The sequence below is a fragment of the Macaca nemestrina genome, chromosome 12 (genome assembly GCF_043159975.1).
Source record: "Macaca nemestrina isolate mMacNem1 chromosome 12, mMacNem.hap1, whole genome shotgun sequence".
Classification (NCBI taxonomy): Eukaryota; Metazoa; Chordata; class Mammalia; order Primates; family Cercopithecidae; genus Macaca; species Macaca nemestrina.
In genome coordinates this window covers 44,078,280-44,094,574 of record NC_092136.1, presented here as the reverse complement: position 1 = coordinate 44,094,574, position 16,295 = coordinate 44,078,280, and the positions used below count along the sequence as shown (strand labels likewise).

Below are 16,295 nucleotides of genomic sequence, written 5' to 3'. Positions count from 1 at the left end.
CCACTCACTAGCTGTATGACAATGGTCATGCTATTTAAGTCTATAAACCTCAGCTCCATTATTTGCAGAATAGGAATAAGGACAGATCCTCCCACACAGAGCAGAACTGACTTGCAGTGTAAATGAGATAATGCGTGTGAATAGCTTGGCACAGTACCTGGCACGAGGTAAACGGTCAATGATGTTAGTTAATGCTGCTGTAAATGATGGTGGTTTGTTCTCAGTTCCCTTGGCTAGATTCTAAGCCTCTGTGCTTCCTATATTGCAGACATCGATGAATGTGCCTTAAGAACTCACACCTGTTGGAACGATTCTGCCTGCATCAACCTGGCAGGGGGCTTTGACTGTCTCTGCCCCTCTGGGCCCTCCTGCTCTGGTGACTGTCCTCATGAAGGGGGGCTGAAGCGCAATGGCCAGGTGTGGACCTTGAAAGAAGACAGGTGTTCTGTCTGCTCCTGCAAGGTGAGGCTGATGTGGTGCAGCAGAAATTGAAACTGTTCTTTCTCTTCTTCCCTCACTTTTCTGCCTCCCTACCTCTCTCCCTCTGGCTGTTGACTGTAGTTCCCAAAGAGGCGTCTGTTCTTACCTACACTACAGCTAATGATGATGCTAAAGGGTAGGGAAACCTGCTTTGAATTGACTGTGTTCTTAGTGGAAAGTGAGGTGTGAGATTGAGCAGGAACTTCAGGGAAGGGGAAGCAGGGCAGAAAAGCCAATGATAGTCCTCCCACTGAAAGCCTACAGTGCCTTTAAGGTTGGTTGGGTGAGAGTTTTAATGAGCCCTCATCCCACACTTATACAAACTTGCTGATTAAAACTACTCTTTGCTTAAAATAACCACCTGCATGAACTTGCTCACTTTATGACATCATCTAGAAAAGCAAGGCCAATAGACTTGCATCCAGTGCTGAGACAGGTGAATTTTCATTTTGAACAAATGATAATGATAGTATGAGGCCACTTAGAAATTGATGTCTTCTTTGTTATTCTCAGTGATGGGCCATTCCTTATATGAAGTTGTTTGGGAGTGAGTTTAATGCTTATGAAAATAAAATTCTGTCATCATTTGGTTTTGCTTTATGCTTTGCAAAATGGATCTATTAAAGTGTTTGATCTCTTTGTGTTTTATTTTTTCTTTTATTGATCTTGCCTATTTATTTTCCTTTGATATTGCTCTACTGTAGCTCTTGCCTTGTATGTCTATGTCTGTTGGGATGAGACTATTTAATCTTGAGCTTTATGGGCATGGGAACCAAGAGAAATTACTTGCTTAGTAGCCTCTTAGAGAGCCAAGTCTCCTGATAAATTCCCAGTGTGCTCCCAAGAAACAGAACTGAAATGAGCCTTAAGAAATCATCCAGTTTATCCACTTGCCTTCACCTGCCACACATTCACAGACCTGGGGCCACCTAGTTAGGAGGACCATGTTATCAAGTGCTAGATCATTACCCCCAACACCTGTTTTTCCCCTTTCACTTAAACCTAGTTTCCCGCACTCCAATCTAGGTTTGTTTTCCCTTATTGGAGCACTTGCTATCTTTCAGCCACCCTGAAATTTAAAAAAAGCAGCAGCATGTTTACCTTTTACAACATTACTTTAAAAGACAGCGAAACTGAATTTCCATGGGATAAAGTAACTTGCCCTAAATATTAGAGATATAAATGTCTAAGCTGTGACTTGAACTCCACTTGCTTGGCTCAGAGTTCATAGTTTTTCCATCTTGTCAGATGTCTTGTAACACTCTACAGATGATATTTATTGGTGTATTTTAAACTAATTAGGTAACTGGAAATCTAACTTGACTGAGTTCAGACTTTCAACTCAGACTTTCGACTCTCAACTTTCAACTAGATTCCATGTACTTCCTTGTATCTAAGTGACTGGTGAGACATTCCCTCAAGGGGTTTTGAAGTTATTAAGTATAATATTTAACTACATGGTGCTGACTCAAAGGGCAAAAATTTTTAAGAAAGAAAAATCTCATCGTGGGCTAGAATATTTCCATAATTCTTTATGGAAGAGGATGGCAATTAGGTCTCCCATTCAGCCAGCAGAATCGGGGTGAATTCTTTGCTAGATCATTTCAAGAAAATGTTGTGTTATTAAACTTTTGAGGATGATCATTACATATCCCCACATCCTTTTTGGGCTTTCTAGGTCCCCAGTCCCTGGGGAATAGGCAAAGGACATTAGTGGAGTCTTGACTAGTATGAGAGTAAAATTCTTCTTTCAGTTTTTGTTTTATTTAAGCCATAATGAAGCAGGAAACTTACTAATCATTGAAAATTTCCCAGAGCTTCTTTAATTAACTGTGTTAATAATCCAAGCAACCTAAACTGATTATTCTGTTTTGGATCCTAAAGTGTTTCCAAAGTCTTACGAGAATTAGACTGAAATTGCCACAGGGGATAAGCAATTCTTGTAATCTAATTTTGTTAATATGATGCACCTTCACTGCAAACCACCCCAATTTCTGAATAAAGTACAGGCAGATTTCTGTACATAAATCTTTTGTTTGTTTGTGTTCTACATGTACTCATAGCACAGTTTCCCAGAGGTTGTGGAGGAGGAAGAGAGCCTGGTTTAGGAGCTCAATTAAGAATCCTAAATCAGATTCTGTAAGTCACCATTATAAAATGAACTGTTTGTGGCCTTCCTTATTTGTTTCTATTATTTGAAGTTGAAAGTGCTCTATTTCAATTTGATAAGAAATATCTCCAATACTTACACATCCAAATGGATGACTGTAATGGCATCATCTTGGAAGCTAAGAAATAAAACCAAGGTTGGGGTATAAAGTACTATCTTTTCAATCATATCCTTGATGTTTCAAATTTAAATACCATCAAACTATGCAACAACAGAATTACACAAACCAACAAAAGGTCAAGGCTTACTGCTGAAAGAAGTAGAGTTAAGATTCTTTTAAAAGGCTACTTTCCCTTTTGAGAGTCAGCACACCAGGTTAGCTACTAGTGTTTCATGGTAATTGAAAAAAAGGCCTTGAAACACGTCCACAGATGAAGAGAGTTCAATGATGAAGCTAGGCTGGCATAAATGGATTTGGGCTTTTGTTTAGTGCTATGCACTTCCTTGGTAGTGACAATGTTTTTGTGCATCTTTAGACCACCTAGTTAATTAGGTACAGAAAGGTTGCTGCACAGCTTAAAACTTATGTCCCTGCAGCATTATTTAAACCACAGAAACCCAGAAGAAAAACGGTTGTCTTTCTCGGATTGATCCCTAAATCTTGGTTACAGGCCAGCTTCTTTTCATAGATACCCATCTGTGGCTCTTCCATTCATAAATTTGTCCAGGACTTTAGGAAGACATCTTTAGTTTCTGCCTGTGCTACATGGGAAAGTAGTGACATCCCCAGCTTATTCGTTTCCATGAAATGTAGTATTTTAGTATGAGTAGTTGTGTTTATGTTGCAGATCGTGGAGATGAAGACGGAAATGGATACACAAACAACCACTTGTCATATATGGTAGAGCTATGAAAAATTTGCTGTGGTAACGCAGAAAGGGGAAGCATAGTTGGTTTTACATTCTTGGATTCAACCAACCTCAGATCAAAAGTATTTAAAAAACAAAGATAATGCAAATTGAAAATAATGAAATATTTCATTAACATCCTATTAGGTATTATTAGTAATCTAGAGATGATTTAAAGCATATGGAAGGATATGCATAGGTGGTTTGCAATACTATGCAGTTATATGCAAACACTATGCCATTTTATTTAAGGGACTCGAGCATCTGCAGATTCTAGTATCTGTGCAGAGGTCCTCGAACCAATCCCCCAGAGATACTGAGGGACGACTGAATGCTCTACTCTGGGAAGATGCAGAAGCGAACAGGGAAAGCCTTTCACAGAGGATGTGATCTTTGAAGGGGACCTTAAAGGATGAGGAATTTAATCAAGTAGAGATGTAGGAGAAGGTGAATCCCAAACAAAAGGGAACTGTAAGAGCAAAGATGCAGAAGTGTAAGAACGTATGTTGTGTTAGAAATATGAAGTGAATGATGAGCTTAAAATATCAAGAGCAAAAAGAGTACAAGAAGGGTATAGTCACTGATGAGCTGGGAGATTAAGGCTGAAGACAGAGCCAGGCCATGGAATTTAGACTTCATCCTGTGGGCAGCAAATGATCATAAGAGATTTTACATTTGGAATTGGCAGGGCCCAATCAAGGTCTGATTGACAGCATGATGGATGACCTGAGCAGATAAACGCTAACTAGAAAGAAATCACTTAGGCTGAGGTAAAGGTTCAGAGGAGTAAAGATGAAAACCTGAAAGAGGGATAGAGAAGTAACATCTAATGGGAGAAAATGCAGAAGTGAAAAATGGGTCCTGATGACTGATGTTGCTAGAGACTTAGTGTCTGTGGTAATGTCTTCCCTATTCTCTGGGCAAAAAAGAAGCTCCTGACTAACAAGTTTGAGACATAGCTGCCCATTTTCTCAGGTGAATAGGATTCAGGTGCCATTGATAAGCGTAAGAACCAGGGTCTGCAAGTTGGGCTTGTGTGCTACTACATCTATACCTACATGTACACTTATACCTATACCTATCCTATTATGAGTAGTAACTGGATAATCTAGTGGGAAGAAGGCAGCAAATTATGACGGCCAGATCGTGTTTCTATGATTTCATACAGTTAAAAAATGTGAGTAGCATTCATCTTGAAAACAATAATACTAAAGACTTGAGCAGCGTTAGTTCTTGAATTTTTCTGGGGGTTAGAGAGGAGTAGGGAAAGGGATACCATAAATAGCCAGTAAACTTCCATGTTATAATAAAGTCAGGGACGAATTACTGTGGAAAGGAAAGGTAAAGTGGAGAAGACCTTTTCCATGAGATTGCCTGGAATCATGGCCATTTGACCTGATTTATATAAACCTATTTCCAGGAACTGAAGATGGTCATGCCAGGGACACTCTCAAAAGCACTCATGTATCCCTTTCTGGCAAGGAGGAAAGAATCTGATCTACAAGGAGCAGTCAGCACACTGGTCCTGCCTTCCTAAGAATCGCACTTACTCACAGGAAGCAACCAGGGAAGAGTCTGGCCTGTGCCTGGGGCCAGGATAGAAGTAACCTCTCTGAATTCGAAAACTGCTCATAAAAATGCTTTACCTTGCTCTTTGAACCCAATAGCAGCATTATAAATATTTTCTTATCTATGGTGGTTTTGATGGTTGGAGTTAGCTGTGCAAGCTGCAAGATTGTGTTTCTTTTCCTTGGAAAGAGGAACTTATTTGGTAGGTTTCATTTGGCACTCAAAACTCTAGGGGTCCTGTAAAGGAACAGGGTGTCTCTTTCTGTTTCCCCAATTCTTTCAGTTCAAAACCCTGCTTTGTCTTTGCAGGAGCTTGAATGTTACACCATGCTACCTCCCCATCTGACTGGGTGATGTTTTCTCCATCAATGATTTTGAAGCTTTGCACCAGAATCACCTGCAGAGCTTGTGAAACTTTGATCACTGGCTCTACCCTCAGTATTTTCTGGTTCAGTAGATCTGGGGAGTGGTGGGGGTGCAAGAATTTGCATTTTTCAGTAGTACCCAGGAGATAGTAATGCTGCTGGTTTGAGGGCTGCCACTTTGAAAACCTTTGCCCCAAGAATCCTTCTGATATCACTTTATCTAAGATTAGTTTTTTCTATCCCCTAGCCTCCTCATGATGCAAAGATGCATCATAGTGAAAAATCATTGTTATGAAAGTTCAGGTTAGGGATAAGTTTCTGTTTTGTTATTAGTTTTCTACATGGAAAAGGCATTTCCCTCTCTGGGCTTAGTTTCCTCTTCATTAAAATGAGATAACTGGATAAAATGACTGCTAAATGTCTTTCTACCCCAGGTGTTAGGACTAAGGGACTAGTTTGTGGGCTGTGACCTGAAAGCAAAATTAATACTTTGTAAAAAGATTGGAAATCACAGCTCAATTTGTATGTGAGAGAGTAGAATAGGTGCGTCTAGATTACCAGCCCTAATTTCATAGTCTATATCAGGCATCAGCAAGGTTTTTTCTTTAAAGGGTCATGTTGTAAATATTTCATGTTTTGTAGACCATAAAGCTTCTGTCCCAAATACTCAATTCTGCCATTGCAGTGTGAAAAAGACCCACAGGCAAAAATGTAAATGGACAAGGGAACTTGTGTTCCAATAACACTTCATTTACAAAAACAGGCATCAGGTTGAATTTGGACCGTGGGCATCAGTTTTCAACCCAAAGTTTATATTACTGTTTTACAGAAATAATCTGACCTATGTCTACCTTCTTGATTTAAAAGTTTCAAAACTCTATGGCAGAAAAAAACATGAGTGATATTATGTAATCTGGAGCAAATCTATCAGTGTGTTGACTATTCAGTATTAAAATTTATAATTAATAGCAAAAAACCTATAATTTTTCCATGGCATAAGAAAAAAATATATTTTTTATTTGATAGGAAAGTTTATTTCCCTGCTTTTTAAAATTCAGAAGCATTTTAACTATTACAATAGTAATTAATTGCTTATCGTTTAACTTGCAGTATAGAATTCCATCAAAACAGTTTCTGTGGCAGAAGATTGCGAAAATACATCTTTGGCATATAAGTAGGGATTGTTCAAACCACCCATGGGATAGAGATCAAGCTCTAGAAAGAGCCTCAAAGATCTCTGACAAAAGGATTACTTATCATCAGTGGGATCCATACTCTCCCCAAATTTAGTTTCTAGTGCGATTGTGCTCTGTGAGTTGATGCTTTGTAATGGCATTCTCATTGTATTAATGGAGCCACCTGTGACATTTTCATTATTAAAAATGATTTTCTTGACAGTTACCCTGTAATTCAAAGGGAAAGTGAACATTGCCATTGTTCTGCAACATGTTAGAAGCTAAGAGGGTCCTATTTGGCATTTTCACATAATTGATGAGATGTGAAATTGCTTTATTTTGTACTAACCCTGGAGGCTATCCATTTATTCTTATTCATTCTTTTAATCAGCACGCGAGAAGAAAACTGACATTCTTATCGAGTCTCATAGACTGTTGTGCAGTAACCTCTTCTGAAAGAATTTATCCCTTTGTTTGATGCCGGCCGCAGACACAGCCACGCTGGTTCCCAAGGCATGATCCTTCTACCCTTGGGAAGAGTGATAGTGTGCCATTGGAAGCTGAGCTTATCAAATGGTTTTATGTTGTAGCTATCATTTCTTTGCTTAGTTTTTGTTGGCTAAAGTAAGTCTTCAGGGAGTCATTTGGGGCCATGGTGATGCAAGCAAATATATTAGTGAGTTAAAATAATATGAGCAGTATGAGTTAAAAATATGAGTTAAAAATATATCAGCTGTAAACCAAAGACCTATTGTTGGAAAATTCCTAGGATCAGTACACTTCCTTGTCCTGACTAGCTGGATTCTCTGATTCAATTCACTTGCTAAAATATAGACTCTCTTGCTTTCTCTCTATGTACCCGTTTGCATATGCATGCAAATGTATATGTGTGTGTATAATCTTTCATCTCTTGATATTTTTGGAACACCATGATTTCTTGTTATTTGTACAGTAAAAGATCCAATGCACACAATGTATTTTTCAACCTGTTGTTATATATGTAGCTGGCATGTCTCCTTTCAATTCTCCTTAAAGAATATAAAGCTTTTAAGGTTTCCACTTTAGCTGACACTAAATATCTCAGCAAGCTCTGTCTGATTATTCAGTGTTGTTATGGATAAAGTAGATAAAGACCCTGAGGGCAAGTCCATCAAGTTTTCAGATGTCACTAAGCTGTGAAGGAGGGTGAGCTATAGTAGATGACAGAAATAGCATTTGCAAAACATTATGACAGGAAGGAGAGATGAAATGGATCTAACAATATGAAATGCAACAGAGATAAACATCAAGTTGTATAGTTGCTGCCCCTAAACAGTCAACTGCACAAGATGAGATAGGGCTTAATGAGGTTTTGGTCTTCATTAAGCTCAATATTGGCCAACATTATGGTTCATTCAAAGAAAGTAAATACAGTCATGCATCACTTAATGACAGGGATACATTCTGAGAAACGAGTCATTAGGCTTTTTCCTCACTGTGTCAACATCATAGAGTATATTTAAACAAACCTAGATGGAATAGCTTACTACGCACCTAGGCTATTTGGTATAGTCTATTGCTTCTAGGCTATAAACCTAGACAGCATGATACTATACTTAATAGTGTAGGCAACTGTAACTCTGTGGTAAGTATTTGTATGTCTAAACATAGAAAGGTACAGTAAAAATACATATAAAAGATGAAAAATGGTGTACCTGTATTGAACATGTACCATGATTGGAGTTTATGGGACTAGAGGTTGCAGTAGGTGAGTCGGTGAGTGAATGCTGGGTGCATGTGAGGGCCTAGGATATTACTGTGCACTTCTGTAGACTTTATGAACCTTGTATCCTTAGGCTACACCAAATTGTTTTCTTCAATAAATTAACCTTAGCTTAGTGTAACTTTTTTACTTTATAAACTTTTTAATTTTTGTAACTTTTGACACTTGTCTAATAACACTTAGTTTAAAACACAAACACATTGTACAGCTGTACAAAATATTTTCTTTATATTATTCTATAATTTTTTTCTATTTTTAATTTTTTAAAACGTATTAAACATTTTTTTCAAACTAGGACACAAAAACACATGTTAACCTAGGTCTCCACAGGGTCAGGATTATCAATATCACTGTCTTTCACCTCCATATTTTCCTCCATGCGTTATCCCACTGGAAGGTCTCCAGGGACAGTAATACCCACAGAGCTGTCATCTCTTATGATAACAATGCCTTCTTCTGGAATACCTCCTGAGGACTTGCCTGAGGCTGTTTTAGTTATCTCTTTTTTTATAAGTAGAAAGAATACATTCTAAAATAATGATTGAAAAAGATGGTATACTCAATACATAAACCAGTAACCTGGCCATTTATCATTATCAAGCAGTATGTACTGTAAATGACTGTAGGTGATATATTTTTATACAACTGGCAGCTCAGTAGGCTTGTTTACAAAGGCATCATTACAAACACGTGCATGAGTAATGCACTGCATTATACAATGGCTGTGATGTCACTAGGTGACAGGAATTTTTCAGCTTCATTAAAATTCTATAGAATCACCTTTGTATGTGTAGTATGTCAGCGACCAAAATTTCATTGTGTAGCACATGACTTTATTGAAAAAAGCCTGCATTAAAGAAAGCACAACGCCTAAAAAAAGGTGAGCACGAAACTCAATTCACTCTTTCTTCAAAGACCGTTACTGAATAATTCGATTTAGTTGTCTCTCAGCTACCTCATTTGAGAAATAGAGATATACATTCATATTCCACAAAATATCAGGATTAAATGTGATCATGCATGTAAATGCCTCTGCACAATATATAACACAAGATAAGTATTAAGTGTATGGTAGAATATGATGATGATGATGATGATGATATATACTTAAAACTGTTGAAAGAGAAGGCAACTATGACAGTGAAAGGATTATAAATGATGGGGACTGGTCAAGAAATTAGAGGTGTTTACCCAGAAGTGAAACATCTCAGTGAATACATAAGAGCTGTCTTCTAAAAACTGAAGAATTGAAATATGACAAAGTGTTTGGAGTTCTATTATTACCGAAAATATGGATTCAGATCAATGGATAGAAGTAATGAGAAGTCTGATTTTTTACATTATAACATGTACAGAGATGCACACCAAAGTCTCTCCATAGTGGTGAATTCAAGACTGGAGAGCCTCAAGCACAGACTTGAACACTTTTGAATATGGCCGCTGTAAAGAGGATTCAGCTGTAGGTCAGGAGGCTTAGTTATATGTTCTTTAAGGTACCTTCCAGCCCTGAGACTCTTTGATTTTTTAAAATACTCAACAAATTCGTTTTAACCATGAATGGTGATGACAGGTCTTACCTTAAATTTTCAGCAATGAAGAACATTGTTTAAGAAATTACTGTAAGCAACAGATGTATAAAAAAAGACACATTGCAAAATGTTTAATCTTACTGCTAAAGTGCTGCTGACTTTCAATTTTTTATAACTGAGTCCTCAGAGCCAATACTTCAAAAATTGTACAGTGCTTACAATATGGAGAACTGCCATAAGGTGGAAAGAGGCACCTGATTATACCCCGCTGTAGTACACAACTTTAAGGCGGTCTTGCCGAAGAAGATTTTGAGACCATAACAGTTGGTGGTGCTGCTTGGAGAATCACTACCTACCTATGCCGTCTTGGATAACTGGTTTAGCCTCTCTGGGTTTAAGTTAATTCTTCTGTATAAAGGGCATAATCAGACTTCCTTTCACAGTTGGGACAGGGATATAGTTAGATGAATGTATTTGAACATGTTAAGTGGTATCATGGAAATACAGGAGCATGATTTTCCACTCAAATGACTTATTGATCATATATGCGTTTTTAGCTGATTATATTTCTTACTTAGAAATATGATTTCTAAGAACCCTTTTGAAAAAGATTTTCAAAAAACATGTTGACTTTTTGTTAAACTTAGAAATGTTCCTATTTTTATTTTTTCTGCTCTGCAAGCAAAATCAGGGAAAGAAAGGGTGTGTTTGTGTGAACACACATGCGTGCTTCAATTTTGAACAGAATGAGAGGTGGCCAGGGGATGACTAAGAATCCAAGAAGTTCAGTTCTCATAGTGTAGCTGCCCATCATGTCCTAAATGATGAAATCTCCTTAACTTCATTTCTAAACAGGATGGCAAGATATTCTGCCGACGGACGGCCTGTGATTGCCAGAATCCAAGTGCTGACCTTTTCTGTTGCCCAGAATGTGACACCAGGGTCACAAGTCAATGTTTAGACCAAAATGGTCACAAGCTGTATCGAAGTGGAGACAATTGGACCCATAGCTGTCAGCAATGTCGGTGTCTGGTATGTTTGCTTCCTACAGGGCATTGAGCCTTTACTCTGAAAGAGGTTACAAATTTAGTTGTCTGTGGGACCTAGTTCCCCTTTTTTCATAATACTATACAGGGAGCTCTGGGGGGCCAGTGGCTAAGGTTCATGTTCTCTGACTAAAGATATTCAGGTTGTATTTGAAACACTGTACAAAGTAAAAAGCACTTATTTATGGGACAGATTTGACCCAAACAATGACAGTTTACAGCTATTACTAATAAGAAATCAAGATCAAGAAAAATCTCTGCAAGAAAGGAAGCTTTCAAAACCTTGACTAGTTACTTGTAGTCCTGACAGAGCTAAATCTTTCATTTCTGTGCCATAACCCTTAAAGATTTCAATATAAGAGGTAACAAAATATAGTAGATATATCAGAGATTTAATTATAGAGACCTAGAATCTAAACCTGGTCCTCCCACATGCTAGCTTAACATGATTACCTTGAGTAAGTCCTAGCATTTTACTATTCTTTCCTCAAGTGGATACAGGTGTGTGAGTACATCTGAGGGAAAGAATGAGCTGTTATGAAGATTACAAGATATGTAAGAAGGACAAATACAGTACTTGGCTCAGAGAAGGTACTTAGTGTATGGTAGTGACTATTGTTAATACTTCCTACCTTGAAAAATCTTTTCAGATACTACATGTTTAAAAAGAAAAAAATGAAGGTTGTTATAAATATTAATATAGGGCTACTAATGGAATAATTAGATTTGAGAAAGTCCACAGAAAAGGCTTAATTTCTTGACCTGGTTCTTTCAGTTTCAAATTATATCACAGCGATTTCTAGCAATGGGAAGACTTTTAGGACACATTGGCATGGAATGTGATGTCCCATATGTGAAGTCACAACTATGGAACGTTCTGAGTTGATTCATAATGGATATTATTAGCTGGGTGTCCACAGTTTAACATTTGCTGACATGAATGATTCTCATTTTGTGGGTACTATATGAAAACAAGCATTCAGATAAATTATGCTCTACATTTCCATCAGATTTTTTTAAAATCTTCAGGTGAATGTACAGATAATCTTAACAGAATATGTCTTTCTTAATCACTCCTACAACTGAGAAGTAAGACTCAGATAAATAAAAATTGTAGTCATTTTTTAAAACTCCCACCAAAGGACAAACAAATCAATACAACTGTAGAATTAGTTTCCCTATGAGACTAGCAAATTGTATTTCTTTTCCAAGAAACGAATCATCAGGCATCCAGAAGAATTGGTATTAATTTTATGCATGAAATTTTCATAAATAGAATTTCAGAAGTATATCCTCTTCCATCCCAGCCCCTAAGATGAATATTTCTCAGGAAAACTGAAGCTGTTAAACATATAACTTATGAATTACTTGAGAATAATGTGGGTCATGCATAATAAATATTTGTCAAGACTTTTCATGTGCCAGACTTTGTGTGATGTAACAGTGAGCAAGATACACATGGCCTATACCTACACAAAGCCCATAGTCTTATGGAGATGACTGAACAATTAAACAAGTTACCATACATTGTGAAGTATTATGCCATAGATTGTAATTCATGATAGCAGAGGAAGAAGATGCATAGTGAAATAATTTTATTGTGGGCAGCTCAGTGAAGCCACAGATGCCAGATGCTGAGACACGCAGAGGCTCCATTTGAACTGCAATCTAGAAAGTTCAGTGGACACATGTTATATTCAAAACCATTCTGAAATGGTTCTCTTGACATTACCCAATCTTAACTTTAAATCTCATTGAAATATTATAGTGCTTCAGGTTCTGCTTTTGACCTTAAGAGAAACTCATTGCTCTTTATATACTAGACAGTATCTTATAATTTATTTATTAGCCTTTAATGACCAAAACTGTGCTAAACATGATAGCAAGTAAAAAGCCCAAAGCCTGAAAGCTCAAAACTTAATGTGGAATTGTACTGATTATGATATGATTATAAGTATCATGTTAAAATAATTATAGGCTGTGCTTGGCACACAAAGAAGCTCACCTAGATCTTTCTGTGTACTGCAGTATAGATGGTCGGCAAAAGCATTCTGAAAGAAGTGAGACCTGTAGTAGGTCTTCAAGGAGGAAGTGTATTATATCCTCAATGGTGTCAACTAGAAACATTCAGTGATGAGAATTACTGTGCTCTCATTCCCCTTATATGACTTGGGAATAAAATTATGCATAGGAACAATAATGAGACTTTTTTTGCTTTTCCTCTACAGGAAGGAGAGGTAGATTGCTGGCCACTCACTTGCCCCAACTTGAGCTGTGAGTACACAGCTATCTTAGAAGGGGAGTGTTGTCCCCGCTGTGTCAGTGACCCCTGCCTAGCTGATAACATCGCCTATGACATCAGAAAAACTTGCCTGGACAGCTATGGTGTTTCAAGGCTTAGTGGCTCAGTGTGGACGATGGCTGGATCTCCCTGCACAACCTGTAAATGCAAGGTAATGGGATGTTCTGCAGATATTGAAGCCTTGAACGATTGCCAGAAAACACTTGCAGGAGGTCCACTCCTGATGTTTCTGAATGCACAGGTTCACTAGACATGGTGGAAACTCTGGCATAAATTTACCTCTGATAGGAATTTAATATGTGTGAATATATCATAGCTGCACCTATAAAAAGGCAAATTCCAAATGGGCATGAAATATAAGAATTGCTCCTGCCTTTGAACTACAGAATTTTGACAATTGATTCTAGGCTGAATTATGGCCGATTTAGGCTCTTTTGACCTGCATATTAAATAAAAAGGGAAAAAAGAAGAAGGAAGGGAAGAAGAAAGAAGGAAGGGAGGGAGGGAAAGAGGAAAGGAGGGAGGTAAAGAGGGAAGGAGGGAGGGAAAAAGGGAGGAAGGAAGGAAACCAGTCAACTTCCTTTCATCCTGGAAAAGTTTCTAAGTTCTTTTATTAAACCGTCAATGTTAGGGGAAAAAAGTCCTCTCAAGTTGTTTTGTTTTGTTTAATTATCAGAGTGCCTAAGGTGGGGACCTGCAGCTCTTGCTACAGCATTTCATTAACAGTGATTATTTCCCTGTCTTTTTGGAGGAGTTTTCATGGACATCCTCGTGTGTCATTAAGATTAAAAAAACTGACCATTCTCTCCCTTCAAAGCTCATGAAGAGCTGGAGTGGTAGCTGATTTGGAACAATCATTAGTTAGTGTCAAATCTCTGCCAAAACATCTGTTTAAGATTCCCATGGTCAAACATGTTAGAGCTAGGAGTCTACTTGGTCCCATCAAACCTTGGCTCAGCTTCAGGCATCAGTGGAAGCTTCCCAACTTGCCTCTTTATGCTGTTATAAATGTAGATTTTTTTTTTTTTTCTGGGAAAGTATCATCTTAAGATGTAGCCCCAACAGAAAAAGGATATTATCAGACCTCATATAGAAAATGATCCATGGTCCCATTTGTACCTTCAGCTCCAGGGAACTAAATGACCAGGATACATGGAGACCTCTGTTACTTATTTGATAATTATATGGAATTATAAAGGTATATTTATATTAGTACATAAAATTAATTTTTAATGAATTTAAAAATATTTGTATACCCAAATATGCACTATCCCCTTCATTTTTTTTTTTTTAATATAAAGTAGAGTTTATTTGGGCCAAGCTTGAGGATTGCAACCCGGAAGGAGAGATGCAAGATGTCCTGAATATACACTCCAGTTAGCAAGAGTTACAAGTTGATTTTTAAAGGGGGAGGAGGGGTGAGATAGTTCCTGAGTTGTTTACCAAGAATTTACATTAAAACAACTTAAGATATTAATTGGCTATACATTGTTTTTTGTATCACAAATTCCAGGAACATAAAGATAATGGATGAGGCAGCTAACTAGGAACAAAATGCCTGAGAATTTGCCCTCAGGTGTGACCCCTTCATAGTAACCATGAGAGATTTTATGCAAACCTTACTGGACCCCATCTTGGACTCGCCTGCAGATTGTTAGGGGTACTTTCAAATAGCTTCTTAAATGACAAATTGCTATCTTTTAGGATTTATGGAAAGAATCTCACTTGGAGTAAGTACAGCAAACAGGTCATGTGAAAAGTTGGAAATCCCAGGGAGGTCTCCTAAGCAGGGATTGAGTGCAGGTGGTGTGTGAAATTGCACTGCTAGCAGAATCCCAGTGAGCAGTACCCTGGAGGATCTGTCAGTCCTTCCTTCCTTTCTACTCTTTCTCTAGTTTTTTTCCTAGCAGTTTTTCTAGTCATTTCTATATGACTTCTTGAAGTTTTATAAACTTCTTGAAGTTTGTCTCAAAATGCAGCAGTTTATTTTGAGTATAAAAATTGCAGAATGCTAATGAATTTATATTCTGTGTCTCAACTGGCTAACGCATGTTTCTTTGATGTACAGAATGGAAGAGTCTGTTGTTCTGTGGATTTGGAGTGTCTTCAAAATAACTGAAGTATTTAAAATGGACTCATCGCAGAAGAATGGACAAAATGACCATCCAACGTGATTAAGAATAGGAATTGGTGGTTTGGGTTTTTTGTTTGTTTTGTTTTTTTTAACCACAGACAATTGCCAAAGTTTCCATCTGAGGAAGGTGTTTGGAGGTTGCCTTTTGGAGCTACCACTTTGCTCATTCTTGCTAACCTAGTCTAGGTGACCTACAGTGCAGTCCATTTAAGTCAATGGTTGTTAAAAGAAGTTTCCCGTGTTGTAAATCATGTTTCCCTTATCAGATCATTTGCAAACACATTTAAATGATCTCATGGTAAATGTTGATGTATTTTTTGGCTTATTTTGTGTACGATCATAATAGAGACTCAGCTCCTTTTATTTATTTTGTTGATTTATGGATCAAATTCTAAAATAAAGTTGCCTGTTGTGATTTTTGTCCCATCTACTGTATACTTAGTGCTGAGATCCTTGTAAAATGTTTTGATGAAAATATATATGTAGGGTCCAATGGCATTATACATACATTTCAAAGTGTTGAACCTTCTTAAATGCCTACTCATTCAGCTTACACAGGCTGAAGCCAAGTATGACAAAGAAGGGAAGGACCAAAAACAAAGAATTATTTTAAAGAGAACTCTTGTCTCTTTTGCAAAAAAAAAAAAAAAAAAAATTAACTCACAATTTAGAAGCAGCAATGCTTAAAGCCTTTCTTGGCTTTGAAAGCAAAATTACCTTTGTGTCAGATTTATGTAGTACTTGATCATTTATAAAGCATCACAGTTAGTTATTAATAAAGTTATAATCATAGTACATGTCAGAAGTATTGTCCCTATATTACAGAAGTGTGAATTAAGGAGTTCCAGTCAACTAATTTGTTTAGAACTAGTTGATTTACAGTGTGTTGGGATTGGTAATCAAGTCTCCTAATTC

The 16,295-nt window shown here is 37.4% G+C and overlaps 1 protein-coding gene across 3 annotated transcripts in view; it reads left to right on the top strand.

Annotated features, from left to right (window-relative positions):
- Positions 1-15,800, top strand: part of LOC105487015 (neural EGFL like 1) — a 934,667-nt gene extending 918,867 nt beyond the window's left edge. For all 3 annotated transcript variants that reach the window (XM_071074963.1, XM_011750278.3, XM_011750280.3), the window contains 4 exons: positions 269-462; positions 10,754-10,930; positions 13,173-13,397; positions 15,315-15,800. In XM_071074963.1, the coding sequence (XP_070931064.1) occupies positions 269-462; positions 10,754-10,930; positions 13,173-13,397; positions 15,315-15,365 (647 nt within the window). In that variant the 3' untranslated portion in view covers positions 15,366-15,800. The remainder of the gene's footprint in view (positions 1-268; positions 463-10,753; positions 10,931-13,172; positions 13,398-15,314) is intronic.
- The last annotated feature ends 495 nt before the right edge of the window (positions 15,801-16,295 follow it).